The 20,602-nt window shown below is 60.9% G+C and overlaps 3 protein-coding genes and 2 non-coding genes across 12 annotated transcripts in view; 4 read left to right on the top strand and 1 right to left on the bottom strand.

Moving 5' to 3' along the window:
• Nucleotides 1-584, top strand: part of DCTN1 (dynactin subunit 1) — a 66,347-nt gene extending 65,763 nt beyond the window's left edge. For all 7 annotated transcript variants that reach the window (XM_036382395.2, XM_036382392.1, XM_036382391.1 and 4 more), the window contains one exon: nt 256-584. In XM_036382395.2, coding sequence (XP_036238288.1) covers nt 256-393 — 138 coding nt within the window. In that variant the 3' untranslated portion in view covers nt 394-584. The remainder of the gene's footprint in view (nt 1-255) is intronic.
• A 632-nt stretch (nt 585-1,216) lies between these two features.
• NOP56 (NOP56 ribonucleoprotein) lies at nt 1,217-5,807 on the top strand. Its single transcript, XM_036382129.1, has 12 exons — nt 1,217-1,280; nt 1,483-1,572; nt 1,832-1,946; nt 2,021-2,182; nt 2,346-2,544; nt 2,801-2,988; nt 3,066-3,217; nt 3,418-3,518; nt 3,691-3,839; nt 4,061-4,182; nt 4,933-5,070; nt 5,197-5,807. The coding sequence occupies exons 1-12, from the start codon at nt 1,278-1,280 to the stop codon at nt 5,446-5,448; spliced, it is 1,671 nt and encodes a 556-aa protein (XP_036238022.1). The 5' UTR covers nt 1,217-1,277; the 3' UTR covers nt 5,449-5,807.
• Nucleotides 3,918-3,989, top strand: LOC118686783 (small nucleolar RNA SNORD56). Its single transcript, XR_004980240.1, has one exon. It is a non-coding gene; the product is annotated as a small nucleolar RNA SNORD56 (small nucleolar RNA).
• Nucleotides 4,795-4,863, top strand: LOC118686782 (small nucleolar RNA SNORD57). Its single transcript, XR_004980239.1, has one exon. It is a non-coding gene; the product is annotated as a small nucleolar RNA SNORD57 (small nucleolar RNA).
• A 105-nt stretch (nt 5,808-5,912) lies between the features above and the next one.
• IDH3B (isocitrate dehydrogenase (NAD(+)) 3 non-catalytic subunit beta) lies at nt 5,913-19,414 on the bottom strand. 2 transcript variants are annotated; one of them, XM_036382131.2, is made up of 12 exons: nt 19,366-19,414; nt 18,445-18,525; nt 15,517-15,609; nt 14,440-14,560; nt 14,244-14,304; nt 13,348-13,480; nt 11,054-11,187; nt 9,471-9,573; nt 8,769-8,915; nt 8,579-8,673; nt 8,436-8,496; nt 5,913-6,040 (listed from the first exon to the last, which is right to left on the bottom strand). In XM_036382131.2, the coding sequence occupies exons 1-12, from the start codon at nt 19,399-19,401 to the stop codon at nt 5,960-5,962; spliced, it is 1,146 nt and encodes a 381-aa protein (XP_036238024.1). In that variant the 5' UTR covers nt 19,402-19,414; the 3' UTR covers nt 5,913-5,959. The 2 variants fall into 2 exon arrangements, with proteins under 2 accessions (XP_036238024.1, XP_036238023.1); XM_036382130.2 differs by lacking the exon at nt 5,913-6,040 and adding an exon at nt 6,309-7,270.
• Between the last annotated feature and the right edge of the window lie 1,188 nt (nt 19,415-20,602).

The raw sequence follows: 20,602 nt of genomic DNA on the forward strand, positions 1-20,602 counted from the left end.
TCCTGAGGGACCCCATTCTCAAGGGATCCCCAGGACCTGAGGGACGCCAATCCCAAGGAACTCCCATTCCTGATGAGCCCCAATCCATCCCTGCTCCTGATCCCCAGTTTCGAGGCACCCCCTGTTCTGACAAACTCCAATCCCGAGGGATCTCCCACTCCCAGGGATGGGCCGGGTGAGGACGCCCTGCCCCACCCCAGCAGCACCCCAGGTCCCACCGCCTTGGGGACACTGAGCGCGTGGCTGTCCCCGCAGGCCAAGCAGGAGCAGGCGCAGGGCCCGGCGCTGTGCGGGCGGGTGACGATCCCGTGCGCCCCGGGGCACGGCCAGGCGCACCGGGTGCTGCTCACCCCGGACCTGCTCCAGCACCTCCGCCAGCACTTCGTGGCCTGACCGCCCCCGAGGGACCCCGGCCCGCTCTCCCCTCCCTCGGGACCCTCCGTTCCCCCCAGCCCGGCCCCGCTCGCGGTGGGAGCCGGAGCCGCTTCCCGGGATCCCCCGCGCTGCTCTCGGACACTACGGAACCCCCCGGGACCCCCGGGACCCCGCGCTCCTGGCATTCAATAAAACTTCCCTGGACGCGCTGCCTGCGCCTGGCACCGGGCACCGGGCGGGGACACTGCGGGGGACACGGGAGGGGACACGGGAAGGGACACGAGGGGCTTCGGGTGGGACACGGGGGAGCATAAAAGGGGACCGGGGGTCACAGGAGGGATCCGAGAGGGGCACTGGGAGTCCCGGGAGGGGACGGAGAACCCCGGGGGGTCACAGGGAGCGCCAGGATGGAACCACGGCGACATTTGGGGATCCTAGGGTGGCACCGGGAGACATTTGGGGGTCCCGGGTGGGACCGCGGGGACACTTGGAGGGCACTGAGGGTCCCAGGAGGGGACCGGGAGAGCTCCGGGCGCCCCGGGGGCGGAACCGGCGGCGCCATTGGGGGTCCGGGGAGGGCACCGCCACGTGCGGCCGCGCGCGCGCCCACCAGCGCGGGAAGGGGCGGGGCCGGGGCTCGCGCGCGCAGGGCTCCCATTGGTCGGCGCGCAGGAAAAGGCGGGAGGGAACGCCCCCCTCCCGGCTCTGATTGGTAGTGCCGCCGAGGGGGCGGGGTTAGTCATCCTCTGCCTGATTGGCTGCGGGGCGGGCCCATCGAGGGCGGCCTGCGGTGATTGGTGGAGGGCGCGGCGCAGTGGGCGCTGATTGGTGGAGAGGGGAGGACACGGGGTTCCGGCGGGGATAGCGCGTCAGTTCCGGACGGCGGCGGCGGCAGGAGGACGATGGTGAGTGAGGGGACGGGCCCGGGCCGCATCCGCCGCCATCGGGAGTGGGGAGGGACCCAGGAGCCCCCTCGGACCGCATCGGGACGGGCCGGGACCGGCGGGAGGCCGGGGGAGCCGCATCGGGCCGGGGCGGCGGGTGCGGGGATGGGCGGGAGCGCGGCCCCGGTGCCGCCCCCGGTGAGCGGAGCCCTCGGTGCCGCAGGTGCTGCTGCACGTGCTGTTCGAACATGCGGCCGGGTACGCGCTGTTCGCCGTGCGGGAGGTGGAGGAGATCGGCCTGCTGCTGCCGCAGGTACCGCACCGGCAACGGCGGGAGCGGGGACGGGGAGGAACGGGAGGGAAACGGCGTGGGGAGGCGGGAACGGCGTGGGGAAGAACGGGAACGGGGATCGGGGAGGTGGGGGCAGGAGGAGACACACCGGGAGCGGGGATAGAGAGAGGTGGAAGGATCGGGGAGGCGGGGGGGGGGGAACCGGCGGGGGGGGGCGCGGTGCCGGGGCCGTTCCCCGTGACCGGAGCCCCCGCCTCCCCCCGGTTGTCCCCGGTTGCAGGTGGAGGAGAGCGTCCTCACGCTGGGCAAGTTCCACAACGTGGTGAAGCTCGTGGCGTTCTCGCCGTTCCGCTCGGCGCAGAGCGCGCTGGAGAACATGAACGCCGTGTCCGAGGGTGAGCGCGGCGGGGCCGGGGACACCGGGACCCCCCTCCCGCGGGCACCGCGCTGAGCCCCCCCTGTCCCGCAGGAGTCCTGCACGAGGACCTGCGGCTGCTGCTGGACACGGCGCTGCCCCCCAAGAGGAAGAAGGTGGTGCTGGGGGTGGGCGATGCCAAGATGGGCGCGGCCGTGCTGGAGGAGCTGGGGGTGCAGTGCCAGACCGGGGGCGTCGTGGCCGAGCTCATGCGAGGTGAGTGGGGACAGAGGGGACATCTCTGGGGTCCTGGGATTCACCCGGGAGGGGTGAGGAGTGAGGGGACCCAGTGCCGTGGCTGTGAGGTGTCCCTGGGGTCGCACGTGGTGGCAGCTCAGTGTCCATGCGGTGGCACCATTGTCCCCCCGTGTCCCCGCAGGGATCCGGCTGCACTTCCCGGCGCTGGTCCGGGGCCTCACGGCGCAGTCGGCGGCCAAGGCCCAGCTGGGGCTCGGGCACAGCTACTCCCGGGCTAAGGTGAAGTTCAACGTGCACCGGGTGGACAACATGATCATCCAGTCCATCAGCCTGCTGGACCAGCTGGACAAGGACATCAACACCTTCTCCATGCGTGTCCGGTCCGTGGGGACGGATTTTGGGGCTTTAAAGGGTTTGGGGTCCCCTCCCTCCCCATGCTTACCACAGGCAGCTGCTGCTGCTCCGGCCGCCTGTACAGACCGGGGAGGGACAGCAGCTCCCCACGGGACACTGGCCGGGCCTCAGGGCCGTGGCATGGACCAGGGGGGACATGGGGAACGTGGTGGGGTGGCCTGGGGACACCCCGAGCTGGGGTGGGGCCCAGGTGGCAGCAGTGACCGTGTCCTGTCCCCGCAGGGAGTGGTACGGGTACCACTTCCCCGAGCTGATCAAGATCGTCCCCGAGAACTCCATGTACTGCCGGGTGGCCAAATTCATCGGGAACCGCCGGGAGCTGAGCGAGGAGAGCCTGGAGGGGCTGGAGGAGATCGTCATGGACAGCGCCAAGGCCCAGGCCATCCTGGAGGCCTCCCGCTCCTCCATGGGTGAGGGGGGCTCTCGGGGGCTCGGGGGGGGCCTGGCCACGTGCCCAGTGCTGCCACTGAGCCCGTGCCACCCCCAGGCATGGACATCTCCCCCCTGGACCTCATCAACATCGAGAGCTTCTCGCGCCGCGTCATCTCGCTGTCCGACTACCGCAAGGGGCTGCAGGAGTACCTGCGCTCCAAGATGAGCCAGGTGGCCCCCAGCCTGTCAGCCCTCATCGGGGAGGTGGTGAGTGTCCCCAGAGTGTCCCCAGAGTGTCCCCAGAGAGCCCTCCCCAGCCGCGGAGATGATGTCAGAGTGAATCTGTCAATCCACTGAGTCGTGCTGCTGACACTTCCACTGCTGATCCCCGGCCTGTGGGGACTCCCTGCTCCCTTGGGGGGGTTCAGAGCCTCCTGTAACCCCCCCCCCCCCGTGCTGTCCCCCAGGTGGGTGCCCGCCTCATCTCGCACGCTGGCAGCCTGACCAACCTGGCCAAGTACCCGGCCTCGACGGTGCAGATCCTGGGGGCAGAGAAGGCCCTGTTCAGGTACCCCAGGGCGGTCGCGGTGATGGCGGCCTCAGGGCTGTGGCTGTGACTCGCTGGGGGTGAGCAGCCGGCCCCGCTCTGAGCGACCCCCGGAGCGCGGCGGGCTGGGGAGGGGCTGTCCGGGCGTGGGGGTGGCACTCGGGGGTCCTGACCCCACCCTGGGCACTCGCAGGGCGCTGAAGACGCGGGGGAACACCCCCAAGTACGGCCTCATCTTCCACTCCACCTTCATCGGGCGCGCGGCCGCCAAGAACAAGGGGCGCATCTCGCGCTACCTGGCCAACAAGTGCACCATTGCCTCGCGCATCGACTGCTTCTCAGGTGGGCACAGATGGGGGGCACTGGCACTCGGTGCCCGGGTGGGCACAGGGAGGGCACTCGGGGGCGCTGGGGGCCGCTCTGCCGTGATGGGAACATTTTTCGTCAACAGCATCTCACCCCCGTGAATGGTGACTCCTGTGGGCTGAGCAGAGCGCGGGGGCACTCGGGGGGGGTTTGGGGGTGCAGGGGCAGTGCTGAGCCCCCCTGTCCCCTCCCCACAGAGGTCCCCACCAGTGTCTTTGGGGACAAGCTCCGGGAGCAGGTGGAGGAGCGCTTGGCCTTCTACGAGACCGGGGAGCCGCCCCGCAAGAACCTGGAGGTGATGAAGGAGGCCGTGGTGGAGGTGAGGAGGAGGAGGAGGAGGGGATGCTGAGGGATGAAGAAAAGCGGTGAGGGTGACAAATGGGGGCAGTGGGAGAGATGGAGATGGAGGAGGTGAGGTCTTGAGGGAGATGAAGATGGAGGTGAGGTGATGAAGGTGATGAAGGTGATGTGCTGGGATGAAAATGATGGAAGCGTTGGGGTGATGAAGATGATGGAGGTGAGGTCCTGGGGGAGATGAAGATGGCAGTAGTGAGGTACCAGGAGAGGGAGATTGTGAATGGGAGGTGTGGGGGCAGTGAAGGCGGTGGAGGTGATGAAGATGATGCTGAGGTGCTGGGGGATGAAGGTGATGGTGAGATGCTGTGGTGAGGAAGGTGATGCTGAGGTGCTGGGGGATGAAGATGATGCTGTGGTGATTAGGGGGATGAAGGTGATGCTGAGGTGCTGGGGGAATGAAAGTGAAGGTGAGGCACTGGGGGTGATGAAGATGATGGTGAGATGCTGTGGTGATGAAGATGATGCTGAGGTGCTGGGGGATGAAGATGATGGTGAGATGCTGTGGTGAGGAAGATGATGCTGTGGTGAGGAAGGTGATGCTGAGGTGCTGGGGGATGAAGGTGAGGGCCCGTGTCGGAGGTGATGTCACTGTGCCATCCTGACCCACTGTGGAGGCCAAAGACTGATTTAATGAGTCTGATCCGACCAGGGCCAGGCGTGGGGACAAACCCTGGGACCCTGCCCTGGCTCACGTCCCCCTGTGTGTCCCCAGGCCAACGAGGTGGTGGCTGAGGTGAAGAGGAGGCAGGAGAAGAAGGAGAAGAAGAGGAAGAAGAGGGAGAAGCGGCGGCTGGAGGCGCTGGCAGCAGCCGCTGAGGAGGCAGCAGAGAACTCAGTGATGGAGACGGAGGTGAGGGGGATGGGGTGAGAGCCTTTGGGGGGCCCTGGGTGCTCCTGATGCTGGGGGGGTGAGGGGTCTCTGTGCCCCATGAGGGCAGGGAAGGTGGGGGCAGAGCTGATGTGGGGCTCCCCACAGGAGAACGACGTGGGGGCCAAGAAGAAGAAGAAAAAGAAGAAGCAGCAGCAGCCAGAGGAGTCAGAAGCAGAGGCAGAGCCTGAGGAGAACGGGGTGGAGGAGGAGGAGGAAGAGGAGGAGCCCTTGCCCAAGAAGAAAAGGAAAGTCGTGGTAGAACCTGAGGCAGAGGAGGAGGAAGAGGAGGAAGAGGAAAAGAAGAAGAAAAAGAAGAAGAAGAAGAAGGCAGTGGCTCGGGACTCAGAGGAGGATTAGGGAGCAGAGCTCAGTCAGCACACGGACTGACAGACAGACAGACAGACTGACGGACAGGCAGGCGCCAGGAGTGGCCACTCGCCCGCTCCCGCGGTGGCCCCAGCTGTGCCCTGTGGCACCGTGGCCACTTGGGTCCCTCTGGGCAGCAGCAGCAGCCCCTGGACTGTGCCTTACGGAGTGGAACTGCCACCCCTGTCCCTGGGGCCTGGGGCCTGGGCTGTGTGGGGCTGGCCCCAGGCTGTGTCTGTGTCCCCTTCCCTGGGGCCTGGGCTGTGTGGGGCTGTCCCCAGGCCCTGTCGCCCCTGCCTGTGCAGCGCAGGGGTGCCCAAACCCCAATAAAGGGCTGAGGTTGTTGCTGACCCCTCCTGTCCTGCTCCGTGGCAGGGGGTGCCCAGGCTGTCCCCGCGGGGGTCACCCTGTCACCAGCAGCCTGCCCGGGCCGAGGGACGCTGACAGCAGCACGGTCACACCTGAGGCCACTTTATTGGAGTCGCCAGGGGCGGGGCTGAGGTCACTGCACCTCCAGGGCATCTATCACGGCCTGGGTGAAATCCATGGAGGTGGAGTAGCCCCCCATGTCCGCCGTGCGCACCTGCAAGGAGACGGGAGGTTAGGGGGGACCAGCAGGGGCCCTGCCAGAGTGGGGTCCCCCCGGCCCCAGCTGGGCTGTGGCACTCTGGGGTGGGCTCCCTGGAGCCCTCGGCACCCCCAAAACTGTCCCTGTGCCTCGGGGACGTGTGGAGGGGCTGCTGGTGCTGGCCCCTCTGCCCCAGACTCTGGTTTGGGCTTTGGTTCCAGCATTGCCCCCCCCCCCCAGCTCAGCGGCCCCGGGTGCCCCAGGGCAGGGCAGGGCTGCAGGGAAGCGTTGGACCCTTTATTAGCAAAGCAGAGTACAGAGCACAACACGATGGCACAGCCCGGGGGGCACCAGGCCTGGCCCCGCGGGCACCGCGGCACGGGATCGGCTCCCAGGTCCCCAATCCCCATGGACTGGGGGGCACGGGGTCACCTCCCACCCTGTGCCACGGCTGGAGTGTGCCAGGGTCACCCCATGGCACGGGGACCCTGTGCCAGCAGCTGCCAAGGGGGCGCAGGGTGGGGGGTGCCACCCTGTTTGTTGATTGCTGGAAGCTGCACGGGATGGGCCCCACGGGAATGGGGTCACTGGGGCCCATGGGAATACAGATCCCACAGCCCCAGGGATCCCCTGGGAGAATGGGGTCCCAAGGTCCTGTTCCCACAGGGATCCCACAAATCCCCCTGGTCCAACAGTCAGAATGACCCCACAGGAATAGGGGGGGTCCCATAGTCACAGGGATCCCCTGGGAAAATGGGGTCCCACGGCCCAAGGTCCTGTTCCCACAGGGATCCCACAAATCCCACTGGTCCAACAGTCAAAATGATCCCATGGGAATGGGGTCCCACGGTCCAAGGTTCTGTTCTCACAGGGATCTGAGAATCCCACTGGTCCCACAGGGATAATAATCCAGCAATGAGGATCCCATGGGAACTGGGGGTCCCAGAGCCATGGCGGGTGGTCCCAATGTCCCTAGGAGCTGCCTATGATTTGGGGGTGCTGCCCCATCCCCCCAAAACCGCCCAGGAACCCCAAACTCCGCACTGGGCGCCTCCTGTGGGGATGGGGAGGGGTTCTTGGGGTTCCCTCCTCCCTGGGGGGGCTGGGAGGGGTTTGGGGAGGGGGCTGAGCCCCATAGCTGGGGTGCAGGGGGGCCTAAGCCCCATAGTTGGGGTGCAGGTTGTCAATGACGGACTTGACGAAGTCGGAAGTGGTGGAGTAACCGCCCAGGTCCCGGGTCCTGACCTGCAAATCCAACACAGGGAGGGGAGAAACGGGGGAAAGGCTCTGGTGAACAACGAGGGAACGGCTGGGACAGGGACAGGACAGCAGAGAGAGACAGCAGGGACCCTCCACAGCCCTGCCAGGACCTGTGGGGGGAATGGGGACATGGACAGGTCCCTGAGAGCCCTGTTGGGATTTGGGGCTGTGGAACATCCCTGAGAGTCCCTCCAGGACCTGCAGTGGGAACAGGGACGTGGGAACGTCCCTGAGAGCCCTGGGATGAGAATGGGGACATGGACAGGTCCCTGAGAGCCCTGCCAGGACCTGGGGTGGACATGGGGACATGGACAGGTCCCTGAGAGCTCTGGGGTGGGAATGGGACTGTGGAACATCCCTGAGAGCCCTGCCAGGACCTGTGGTGGGAATGGGGACATGGAACATTGCTGAGACCCCTGTTAGGATTTGGGGTGGACATGGGGCTCTGGAACATCCCTGAGAGTCCTGCCAGGATGTGGTGTGGGAATGGGGCTGTGGAACATCTCTAGAGAACCATTCCAGACCTGGGGTGGACATGGGGACGTGGACAGGTCCCTGAGAGCCACGGGGTGGCAACGGAGCTGTGGAATGTCCCTTGAGAGTCCTGCCAGGACCTGGGGTGGGAATGGGGACATGGAGAAGTCCCTGAGAGCCCTGGGGTTGCACTGGGGCTGTGGAACATCCCTTGAGAACCATAGCAGGGCCTGGGTGGACACGGAAAGGTCCCTGAGAGCCCTGCCAGGAGCTGGGGTGGGAATGGGGCTGCAGAAGGTCCCCGAGAGCCCTCCTGAGAACCCAAATGGAGACAAGGCCATGGTGGATCCCCCAGCCCTGCTAGAAGCCCTTCCTGAGCCAGGACATGACCACAGGGGCTGGACACAGCACTGGGCCTGGGATTGCAGCTGGAGAGAGGAGAGGAACCCAAATTCCAGCTGGGAAGAGGAGAGGAACCAGAATTCCAGCTGGGAAGAGGAGAGGAACCAGAATTCCAGCTGGGAAGAGGAGAAGAACCCAAATTCCAGCTGGGAAGAGGAGAAGAACCCAAATTCCAGCTGGGAAGAGGAGAAGAACAGAACTGCAGCTGGGAAGAAGAGAGCAGCCAGAGAAGGTGACCCAGGCACCCCCAGCCCTACCCCTGCCCCGCACTCACTTTTCCACCTTTGATCACCTTCTTCACCGCGTCCGAGACCATGTTGGAGTGGTATTCCAGGCTGGAACGGGGGGGCAAGCAGGGGTCAGCCCCTCAGAAGCCCCCCAGACCCCCCAAACCCCCCCTCAGAGCCCAGCACGTACTTGAGGTGCCGCAGCATGTTGGAGGCCGAGAGCAGCATGGCCGTGGGGTTGGCGATGTTCCTGCCCACGGCCTGGGCGAAGGGGTGCCGGGCTCCCTGCGGGACACGGGGCACGGTGACAGGGCCGTGCCACCCTGCCAGCCGTGGGCACGCTGCCCTGGGGTGCCCCTGGGGCGCCCACCCCTCCTCACCATCTCGAACACGGCGTACTCGGCGCTGTAGCTCTCGCCGGGCACGACGCCGGCGCCGCCCACCAGCCCCGCTGCCAGGTTGTCCACGATGTTCCCGTACAGGTTGGGCATCACCAGGACGTCAAACTGGTAGGGATTCTGCACCAGCTGGGATGGGAATGGGAATGGGAATGGGAATGGGGCCTGGAACAGCTGGGGGGAAGCTCAGCCCCGCTCTGGGACAGGGGGCAGAGCCCAGCTGTGGTGGGGCAGGATGAGATCTGAGGTGTCTCCAACCCAGATCATTCCATGCTTGGCACAACTGCCTGGGGCAGCAGAGAGGGGACAGAGGAGTTTTTAGGGACTGGAGGGGAGTTTTTAGGGATTTAAAGGGGAATTACTGGGGACAGAAACACAGCCAGCCCCAGTGAGGCTGCAGGAACCCAGGTCCCCAGATCCCCCCAAATTCCCCCCAGGAGCAGCACTGGGATAGCCCTGGGGCCCAGGTGGGACAGAGGTGGGAATGTTGGGAATGCTGGGAATGCTGGGGGGGCTCCTGCCCGGCACGGGGACAAACCTGGGGCCAGGTGGGCTCGGTGTGCCCAGGCTTGGAGGTTCCAGCTCCTCAGGGGGGGTTGGGAAGGGATCAGGGACAGGGACAAGGGATGGGGACACGCTCAGGGGCGTGGCCGGTCGGGGGTGTGGCCCGGGGGCGTGGCTCACCTGCATGCAGCAGTTGTCGATGATCATGGTGTCGAATTTGATCTTGGGGTACAGCTCGGCCACCTCCTTGCAGCACTGCAGGAACAGCCCATCCCCCAGCTTCCTGCACAGGGAACACCAGGACGGGTTGGGAACAGCAGAGAAATCCCAAAGGCTGCAGGGATCCAGCAGGAACTGCAGGGACCCTGCAGGAACTGGGATCTGTGACACCCTTTGGGGGTCCTCACGCTGGTTTTCCCCCCTCTCCCTGATGGGAAGGGGATTTGTCCCAGGTGGGAGGTGCAGGAGGAGCTGTCCAGGTGCTCCCATCAATGATTCCAGAGCTTGGGATTCTGCAGGAGTGACCCCAAGCCAATGATCCCACAATCCATGGGGACAGAGTTGCTGCCCTGGGAATACCTGGACACTGATTTATCAATAAATGTGATCAATCAGCTGCAGGTCAGGGTCTGCTCACCCCTGGCTGGGAGCAGAATGAGGGAAAAGCCCAAATCCCAGGGAAATCCTGATGGCCCTCACTCCAACCCCAGTGTCCAGCCTGGCCTTGGGCACTGCCAGGGATCCAGGGGCAGCCCCAGAAAATCTGGGAATTCCAGCCCAGGCAGGAATTCCTTGCCAAGATCCCAGCCCAATCTCCCCTTTCCCAGTGGGAGCCATTCCCTGGCTCCTGTCCCTGCAGGCCTTGTCCCCAGCCCCTCTCCAGCTCTCCTGGAGCCCCTGCAGGCACTCTGAGGATTCCCTGGAATTTTCCCTTCTCCAGGGAAGCATTCCCAGCTCTCCCAGAGCAAAAGAGCTCCACAATCCTGGAATGGTTTGGGTGGAAGGGGACCTTGTAGTTTATTGACACCTTCCACCACCCCAGGCTGCTCCAGCCTGGCCTTGGGCACTGCCAGGGATCCAGGGCAGCCACAGCCGCTCTGGGAATTCCAGCCCAGCCAGGAATTCCTTGCCAAGACCCCACCCCAACCTCTCTGTTTCCACCTTGAAGCCCTTTCCCCCTCTCCTGCCACTGCAGATGTCCTGGAGCCCTGTGGGTCACGCTGGGGTCACCCCGCTGCGGCTGAGGGGACAGGGGTGACAGTGGCACTCACACAGCTGAGGGGACAGGGGTGACAGTGGCACTCACATGATGTTGGCCTTGTGCACAGCTGAGGGGACAGGGGTGACAGTGGCACTCACACAGCCGAGGGGACAGGGGTGACAGTGGCACTCACACAGCCGAGGGGACAGGGGTGACAGTGGCACTCACATGATGTTGGCCTTGTGCACAGCTGAGGGGACAGGGGTGACAGTGGCACTCACACAGCCGAGGGGACAGGGGTGACAGTGGCACTCACACAGCCGAGGGGACAGGGGTGACAGTGGCACTCACATGATGTTGGCCCTGTGCACAGCTGAGGGGACAGGGGTGACAGTGGCACTCACACAGCTGAGGGGACAGGGGTGACAGTGGCACTCACACAGCCGAGGGGACAGGGGTGACAGTGGCACTCACATGATGTTGGCCTTGTGCACAGCTGAGGGGACAGGGGTGACAGTGGCACTCACACAGCCGAGGGGACAGGGGTGACAGTGGCACTCACATGATGTTGGCCTTGTGCACAGCCGTGACCTTGGCCCGGCCCTTCTTGGTGGCGTAGTCGAAGGCGAACTTGGCGATGCGCTGGGACTTGGCCCTGGTGATGATCTTGAGGCACTCGATGACGCCCTTGGCACTCTGGGGACAGCGGGGCTGTCACAGCCCGGCCACCGCCACCCCCGCTGGCCCCGCGCCCCGCCTCTCCTCCCTGCCCTATTGGTGGTATTATTATTATTTTAAATGATTATTATTTTAAATGATTATTATTATTATTTTAAATTATTATTATTATTATTATTATTATTATTATTATTATTATTATTATTATTATTATTATTATTATTATTATTATTATTATTTTAATTTTATTATAATTATTAATTTTAGTTTTATTATTATTAATTTTTATTACTATTATTTATTATATTATCTTCCCTATTATTATAATCATAATTATTATTACTTATCTTCCCTTCCCTATTATTATCATTATCATAATCATCATCATTATTATTAATATTAATATTTATTATCTTCCCTTCCCTCTCCTTACATTTATTATTACTAGTACTATTATTATCATTACTATTAGTTATTATTATTCACCATAATTTATTAAATATTTATTAAATAAATTAAATAATTTATTAATAAAAATCACCATATATTTACTATGTGTTACATGTATTATTATATCGATTATTCTTACACGTATTTATTATTAAATTATTATTTTTATTTTTATTATTTTATTTTTATTTATTATTTTTATTATTTTATTATTATTATATTTATTATTTTATTCTTACACGTATTTATTATTAAATTATTATTAATTCTTATCACCGGGATTTTTACAATTAAATATTTCTTATCATTAAAATTTTGTTCCAATTACTATATATTTCTTATAATAACCATTTTGTTTCAATTATTGAATTGCTCTTATCATCATCATAATTTCATTTCAATTATTGAATTTTTCTAAAAATCACCACTTTGGTTCAATTGTTGAATTGTTATCATCATCATCATCATCACCATTTTGTTTCAATCATTGAATTGTTCTCATCACCATCACCACCACTTTGTTTCAATTATTGAATTTTTCTAATCATCATCATCTTCTTTCAATTATTGAATTGTTCTCATCATCATCATTTTCTTTCAATTATTGAATTGTTATCATCATCACAATTTTGTTTCAATTATCAAATTGTTCTTATCATAATTTTGTTTCAATTATGGAATTATTCCCATCATTTTAATTATTAATTTGTTCTAGTCTCAGCCCAGATTTGCCTTTTCTGTGCAGTTCTCCTCCCCGCCGGTGTCTCCATCCTGGCCAGGGCTGACCCAGGACAATGTCCAAGTGCCACCGTCCCCTGTGCCAGGCACTGTCCCCGCTGCAGCCACCCCAGTGCTCCCTGGGGCTGGGTGTGTTCCTATCCCAAAATGTTCCCCAATCCCACTGCTCCAGGCAGCTCCAGAGTGTGCTGAGCAGGGAATCAGGGAACCATGGAATGGGGTGGCTTGGGGAGACCTTGGAGTTCATCCCATCCCACCCAGGGACACCTCCCACCATCCCAGGGGGATCCAAGTCCATCCAGCCTGGCCTTGGGCACTGCCAGGGATCCAGGGGTTGGGAATTCCCAGGAGTTCTCTGGGAATTCCAGCCCAGGCAGGAATTCCTTGCCAAGATCCCAGCCCACTCTCCCCTTTCCCAGTGGGAGCCATTCCCTGGCTCCTGTCCCTGCAGGCCTTGTCCCCAGCCCCTCTCCAGCTTTCCTGGAGCCCCTGCAGGCACTCTGAGGATTCCCTGGAATTTTCCCTTCTCCAGGGGAGCATTCCCAGCTCTCCCAGAGCAAAAGAGCTCCAGAATCCTGGAATGGTTGGGTTGGAACAGACCTTAAATCCCATCTCATCCATGGGCAGGGACACCTCCTGCTATCCCAGGTGGATCCAGCCTGGCCTTGGGCACTGCCAGGGATCCAGGGGCAGCCCCAGCAAATCTGGGAATTCCAGCCCAGCCAGGAATTCCTTGCCAAGATCCCAGCCCCATCTCCCCTTTCCCAGAGGAAGCCATTCCCTGGCTCCTGTCTCCAGCCCTTGTCCCCTTGTTTTACAATCCCTGACCCCTATCCCTAAAATCCAACCACTCCTTTTGCCATTTTTTCCCCTTTTTTCCCCCCTTCCTCTCCAGCTCTCCTGGAGCCCCTCTGGGGACTCTGAGGAGCCCCTGGAGCCGTGCCCCGTGCAGGTGCCACTGCAGCTGTGCCAGGCTGTCCCCTGTCCCACCTCGTGCTCCAGGGAGCTGTACTCGCCCTCCGTCTGCTCCCGGATGATCACCAGGTCCAGGTTGTTGTGCCGGGTCTGGTAGCCCGAGAGGCTCTTCACGTGCACCACGTTGGCAAACAGGTCCAGCTTCCTCCTGGGGGACACGGGGACACACGGACACGGGGACATGGGACACGGGGACATGGGACACGGGGACACATGGACATGGGACACGGGGACACACGGACACGGGGACACACGGACACGGGGACATGGGGACACGGGGACACGGGGACACAAGGACAGGGTCACCGGGGCTGCTCCAGGGTCACCGTGTCCCCTCTGGGCGCTGGGGACACAACTGGGGCCACCTCCCCTCTGCAGGACCCCAGGGTGAGCAGGGACAGCTCCTGGCCAGGGATGGTCCCTCACGGGTTTTGCCTCCCAATAACTCATTAATTAATTATTAATTAACGGGGTTTTCCCAGGGATGAGTTCTGGTGGCCAGCCCAGCATCTCCAGAATTTCCAGAGAAGCAGGATCAGCCAGCAGGGGCAGCTCCAGGCTATGGAGTTTTGCTTCCCAATAACTCATTAATTATTAATTAATGGGGTTTTTCCAATGACAAATTCTGGGATCCACCCCAGCATCTCCAGAATTTCCAGGGAAGAAGGATGAGTCAGCAGGGGCAGCTCCAGGCTACGGAGTTTTGCTTCCCAATAACTCATTAATTAATAATTGATGTTTTATCCACAGTGACTGTCCCCTGCAAGTCCCAGGGGACACAATTGGGGTCACCTCCTCTGCAGGACCCCTCAGGGTCCCACTGAAATTTTGTTTCCCAGCCCACACAGAATCCCTCAGCCTTTTCCTCTCGCCCATAACTCATTAATGATTAATTAATTAATTTTCCCCACCTGAGCCTCATGTCATAGGATGCCAGGTCTCCCTTGTACTCCATGGGTGTGTGGATCTTCCCTGCAGGACACAGAGCGGGGTCAGGACACGGGGGAATTGTCCCAGTATGCCACAAAACCCTCCCCTGGCACAGCCTGCGGGGTCAAGGGGAGGACAGGGACAGGGACAGGGCCAGGGCCAGGGCCAGGTGCTCACCAATGAGGGCCACCTTGCTCTCCTTCATGGAGTCCACCACCCGGTCCAGCTTCTCCTCGGACGCCGTGTTCTGCACCTCGCTCAGGTGGTGCTCGTCAAAGATCACGGGGACATTGCCAGCCTGGGACAGGGACAGGGACAGGGCCACCCACGGTCACCCCACACGGGGACACCACAGGAGCCCTGAGCCAGCCAGGGCCGTGCTCGGGGACAGGAGGGGTCCCCTCAGCGCCAGTGATGGAATCATGGGGTGTTTCCCTTGGGAAAACCCTCTGAGGTGACCCCAGCACTGCCAAGGCCACCCCTTGGGATGTCCCCAAGTGTCACATCCACAGGGCTGGTAAATCCCCCCAGGGATGGGGATTCCCCTACTACCTTGGGGAGCCATTTTTAGGAGGAATGATCCCAATATCCCAAATCCAATTATCCCAAATCCCTCCAGGAATGGCGACCCACCCTCTCTGCCTGTGGGACACACAGGGACACTCAGGGACAGGCAGGAACATGCAGGGACACTCAGGGACTTCTAGGGACATTTAGGGACATTCAGGGACAGACAGGAATACACAGGGACACCCAGGGACTAGCAGGGACTCGTAGGGACATTTAGGGACACTCAGGGACATTCAGGAATACTCAGGGATACACAGGGACACTCAGGGACACATAGGGACACTCAGGGACAGGCAGGAACATGCAGGGACACTCAGGAACTTGTAGGGACATTTAGGGACATTCAGGGACAGGCAGGAATACTCAGGGACACACAGGGACATGCAGGGACACTCAGGGACAGGCAGGAACATGCAGGGACACTCAGGGACTAGCAGGGACTCGCAGGGACACTCAGGGACATTCAGGAATACTCAGGGACACTCAGGAACAGGCAGGGACACTCAGGGACACTCAGGGACAGGCAGGAATACACAGGGACACTCAGGGATACTCAGGAACGTGCAGGGACAAGCAGGGAGATTTAGGGACACCAAGGACACTCCCAGGGACACCCAGGGACATTTAGGGACACTCAGGGACACTCGGGCCAGCTGCTGCTGCTGTCCCCTGGCCATGCCATACCTTGAAGACCTCCTTGACAGCGTGCATGAGCTCCGGGCCCACGCCGTCCCCCGGCAGCATTGTCACCTGGAATGTCCCCTCAGCCCTGTGGGACTGCAGGGACACAGCGGGGTCACCCCAAACCAGCCCCAAACCGGGCCAAAGGGACCCCCGGGGCCCTGAGCCACATCACACCCACAGGGACACGGGGACATGGAGTGTCTGCGTTGGGAACGCCCTGCAGGGCCAAGGCCACCACTGAGCATTGTCCCCAAGTGTCACAGGGTGGGGAATCCCCCAGGGATGGGGACTCCACAGCTGTGCAGGGCTGGACAGGAGGAAAACTCCTACAATGTCCCCACAATGTCCTCCCAAGGGACCCCCGGGGACATCCAAACCTCTCCTGGCCCAGCCTGGGGCCGTGTCCCTTTGTCCTGTCCCTGTCCCCAGCTGTCCCCTCCTGGCAGAGCCACAGGGTCCCCCCTGATCCCCCTTTTCTCCAGGCTGAGCCCCCTCCCCAAATCCCTCCTGTCCCTGGGCACCCTTGTCCTGAGGGGCCAGAGCCAGCGCAGGGCGGAGCTGTCCCTGTCCCTGTCCCGAGGCCACCGGGGGTGGCACCAGCCCTGAGCACACCCGACACCATGGAGGGCCCTTGCTCTGCTCAGCCCTGCCAGGAACCGCCTGTCCCTCTGCCCAGAGGGATTCCTGAGAGCTCCCGGCACAGCCCCGCGCTCCTAAATCCCCTCATCCCTGCCCTCAGGATCCCATGGAATTCTGGACAGGCATTTTGGGAGGAATTTCCCCAATATCCCACCCAAACCCCTCCAGGGATGAGGACTCCCAGTTTCTCTTCCCAGGAGGAATTTCCCCAATTTCCCAGCACAGCCCCGTGTTCCTAAATCCCCTCATCCCTGCCCTCAGGAACTCCTGGAATTTTGGACAGCCATTTTAAGAGGAATTTCCCCAATATCCCACCCAAATCCCTCCAGGGATGAGGTCTCCCAGTTTCTCTTCCCAGGAGGAATTTCCCCAATATCCAGGGACACCCCAGTGCTCCTAAATCCCTTCATTCCTGCTCCCTGCCCTCAGGAACTCCTGGAATTTTGGACACCCATTTTTAGGAGGAATTTCTCCAATATCCCACCCAAATTCAGGGGTGAGGTCTCCCAATTTCTCTTCCCAGGAGGAATTTCCCCAATATCCCAGCACAGCCCCATGTTCCTAAATCCCCGCATTCCTTCTCCCTGCCCTCAGGAACTCCTGGAATTTTGGACACCCATTTTTAGGAGGAATTTCCCTAATAATCCACCCAAATCCAGGGATGAGGTCTCCCAGTTTCTCTTCCCAGGAGGAATTTCCCCAATATCCAGGGACACCCCAGTGCTCCTAAATCCCCTCATTCCTGCTCCCTGCCCTCAGGAACTCCTGGGATTCTGGACAGCCATTTTAGGAGGAATTTCCCCAATATCCCACACAGATCTCTCCAAGGTTGGGGACTCCCCGCTTCTCTTTTCAGGAGGAATTTCTCCCAGATCCCAGCACAGCCTGGTGTTCCTAAATCCCCTCACTTCTTTCCCCTGGCCTCAGGAACTCCTGGAATTTTGGACAGCCATGTTTAGCAGGAATTTCCCAATATCCCACCCAAATCTTTCCAAGGATGGGGACTCTCCCCTTGTCTTTCCAGGAGAAATTTCCCCAATACCCAGGCATGGTCCAGTGTTCCTAAATCCCTTCATTCCTGCTCCCTGGCCTCAGGAACTCCTGGAGTTTTGGACAGCCATTTTTAGGAGAAATTGCCCCAATATCCCACCCAAATCTCTCCAGGGATGAGGACTCTCCCCTTCTCCTTCCAGGAGGAATTTCCCCAGTATCCAACCCCATATCCCAGCACGGCCTGTTGTTCCTAAATCCCCTCATTCCTCCTCCCTGCCCTCAGGATCCCATGGAATTTTGGACAGGCATTTTGAGCAGGAATAGACCCAATATCCCACCCAAATCTCTCCAGGGATGAGGACTCTCCCCTTCTCCTTCCAGGAGGAATTTCTCCAATATCCCAGCACAGCCCCACGCTCCTAAATCCCTTCATTCCTTCTCCCTGCTCTCAGGAACTCCTGGAATTTTGGACAGGCATTTTTAGCAGGAATCTCCCCCATATCCCACCCAAATCTCTCCAGGGATGAGGTCTCTCCCTTCTCCTTCCAGGAGGAATTTTCCCATTATCCAGCCCCATATCCAGGGACACCCCAGTGCTCCTGAATCCCTTCATTCCTTCTCCCTGCCCTCAGCACCTCCTGGAATTTGCCAAACTCCATTTTGGTAGCCCAGACCACAAGAGAACCTCACTGATCACTCCTGGGATGTCCCACCCACCCCTTCCCTTCCTTCCCCAGCCTGGAATTCCCTGTGGGAGCTGCTCCCAGCAGGAACCCCCCAATCCCAGCCCAGGGAATTCCCTGCCAGCAATGCCAGGGAAACTCCAAACCGCCAGTGGGAATGGGGAAGGAAGGAAGGAAGGAGGGAGGGAGGGAAGGAAAGCTGAGAGTCACAAATGGGGAGCTTTAAATAAGCTGGAATCAAATGTCCAGAGCACAAATGTGAAATACCAGGAGGCAGAGCTGAGGGAAGGGCAGTGCCTCAAGGTCACACTTGGGGCTGAGCCCTTCCCTCAGCCATATTCCCAAGGAATCAGGGAATTTTCTGGCTGGGAAAAACCCCAGAGACCCCCCCCCAGCACCGCCAGGGCCACCACTGGCCATGTCCCCAAGTGCCACCTCCGCAGGGATGTCAAACCCCACCGTGCTCCCCAAGAAGGAATCACCCCAATGTCCCACCCAAACCTCCCCTGAGCTTTTCCCAAACCCCCCCAACCCCTTCTCTCCTCTCAGGAAGTTTGGGGGTGTCAGAAGTTCCCCCCTGAGCCTCCCTGGCCCCCCCAGATCCCCTGCTCACCTTGGCCTGGGCTTGCTGCAGGAGGGTGGCCGAGGTGCCCAGCGCCCGCCATGCCCCGAGGCTCTGGGCACGCAGGAGCCCCTGCGGGTGCCACAGGTCAGAGAGCCCCGCCAGGGGCAGGGGGTGCCCCCCAGCCCCCCAAAACCCTCCCCGAGCCAAAAATGCCACCCCCGAAATGACACCCCCACAACCCAGCCTGAAACTCGTCCATCCCCAAACTGAACCCCCCCGGCCCTCACCTCACACTCGGCCCCACACAGACCCCCCAGACCCGAGTGAACCCCCAGACCCGACTGAACCCCCCTCACTGACCCCCCAAGACCCGAGTGAACCCCCAGACCCGTCTGACCCCTCACCGACCCCGCCAACCTTCACTGACCCCTCACGGAACCCCCAGACCCGTCTGACCTCTCACTGACGCCCCCAGACCCTCCCAGCCCTCAATGACCCCTCACTGACCCCCCCAGACCCGTCTGACCCCTCACCAACCCCCCAGACTGAACCCCCAGAGCCGTCTGATCCCTCACTCACCCTGCCCGGCCCCCAGTGACCCCCTCAAGCCCTCACGGACCCCCCCAACTCTCACTGACCCCTCACTCACCCCCCCAGACCCCGTCTGACGCCCCCACCCCTCACGGACCCCCCCAGTCCTCAATGACCACCCCAAACCCTCCCAACCCTCACTCACCCCTCCCTGACCCTCCCAGCCCTCACTGACCCCCTCAAGCCCTCACTGAGCCCTCACGGACCTTCCCAGCCCTCAGTGACCCCTCACAGCCCAGAGAACGATGAGGTCAGACCCCGTTTGACCCCCCTGACCCTGTCCGGCTCCCGCATACCCGATGTCCCACCCCAGAGCGATGTCCCCGCTCATTCCGTGCCCTCAGTCCCCTCAGCGCCCTTGTCCCGTCCCCCGCTCACCGCCGCCGCCGCCCGGCCCGCGCTGAGCGCCGCCATCTCTGCGAGCCCACAACGCACCGCGGCAAAGGGGCGGGGCGCCGAGTGACGTCACACGGGGCGGGGCCTCGCTGGCCCTGTGGCGCCCCCTGGCGGACGAGCGAGATAGCGCGGGAAGGGGACCCGCCAGTGTCCCACAGTGCCCCCCGAGTGTCCCACAGTGTCCCCCTGGGAACACACCCAATGTCCCCCCAGGGACCCCCCAGTGTCCCACAGTGCCCCCCGAGTGTCCCACAGTGTCCCCCTGGGACCCCCCAATGTCCCCCCAGGGACTCCCCCCCAGTGTCCCACAGTGCCCCCCGAGTGTCCCACAGTGTCCCCCTGGGAACACACCAAATGTCCCCCCAGGGACTCCCCCCCAGTGTCCCACAGTGCCCCCCGAGTGTCCCACAATGTCCCCCTGGGACACACCCAATGTCCCACAATGTCCTCCCTGGGACCCCCAAGTGTCCCACAATGTCCCCCCTGGGACCTTCCCAGTGTCCCGCAGTGTCCCCCGGGGACCCGCCCCCCACTGTCCCAGAGTGTCCCCCTGGGATCTCCCCAGTATCCCACGGTGTCTCCTGGGACACACCCCCCCGCAAATGTCCCCCCCACTGTCCCTCCTGGGACCCTCCCAGTGTCCCCCAATATCCCCGTGGGACCCCCCAGTGCCCCCACAATGTCCCCCAGGGACCCCCCAGGCCCCCCCCCCCCAGTGTCCCCCTGGGAAACACCCAGTGTCCCACAATGTCCCCCTGGGACCCCTCCAATCTCCCCCAGGGACACCCACAGTGTCCCCCCAGGGACCTCCCCAGTGTCCCACAATGTCCCCCTGGGACTCACTCAATGTCCCACAACATCCTCCGGGGATCCCCCCAATGTCCCCACAGTGTCCCCCGGGGACTGCCCCAGTGTCCCACAATGTCCCCCAGGAACCCACCCAATGTCCCCCCAGGACCCCCACAATGTCTCCTCAATGCCCCCCCAGTGTCCCCCTGGGACCCCCCACAATGTCCCCCTCCAATGTCCCCCCGGGACCCCATTGGGACCCCCACAATGCCCCCCTCCAATGTCTCCCTGGGACCCCACCAACGTCCCCCCAAGGACTCCCCAGTGTCCCCCCAAGGACCCCCACAATGTCCCCCCAGTGTCCCCCCAGGGAGTCCCAAACATTCCCCAACGACTCCCCCATATCCCGCCTGGGACCCCCCCAATGTCC

This window comes from Molothrus ater, chromosome 4 (assembly GCF_012460135.2).
Source record: "Molothrus ater isolate BHLD 08-10-18 breed brown headed cowbird chromosome 4, BPBGC_Mater_1.1, whole genome shotgun sequence".
Classification (NCBI taxonomy): domain Eukaryota; kingdom Metazoa; phylum Chordata; class Aves; order Passeriformes; family Icteridae; genus Molothrus; species Molothrus ater.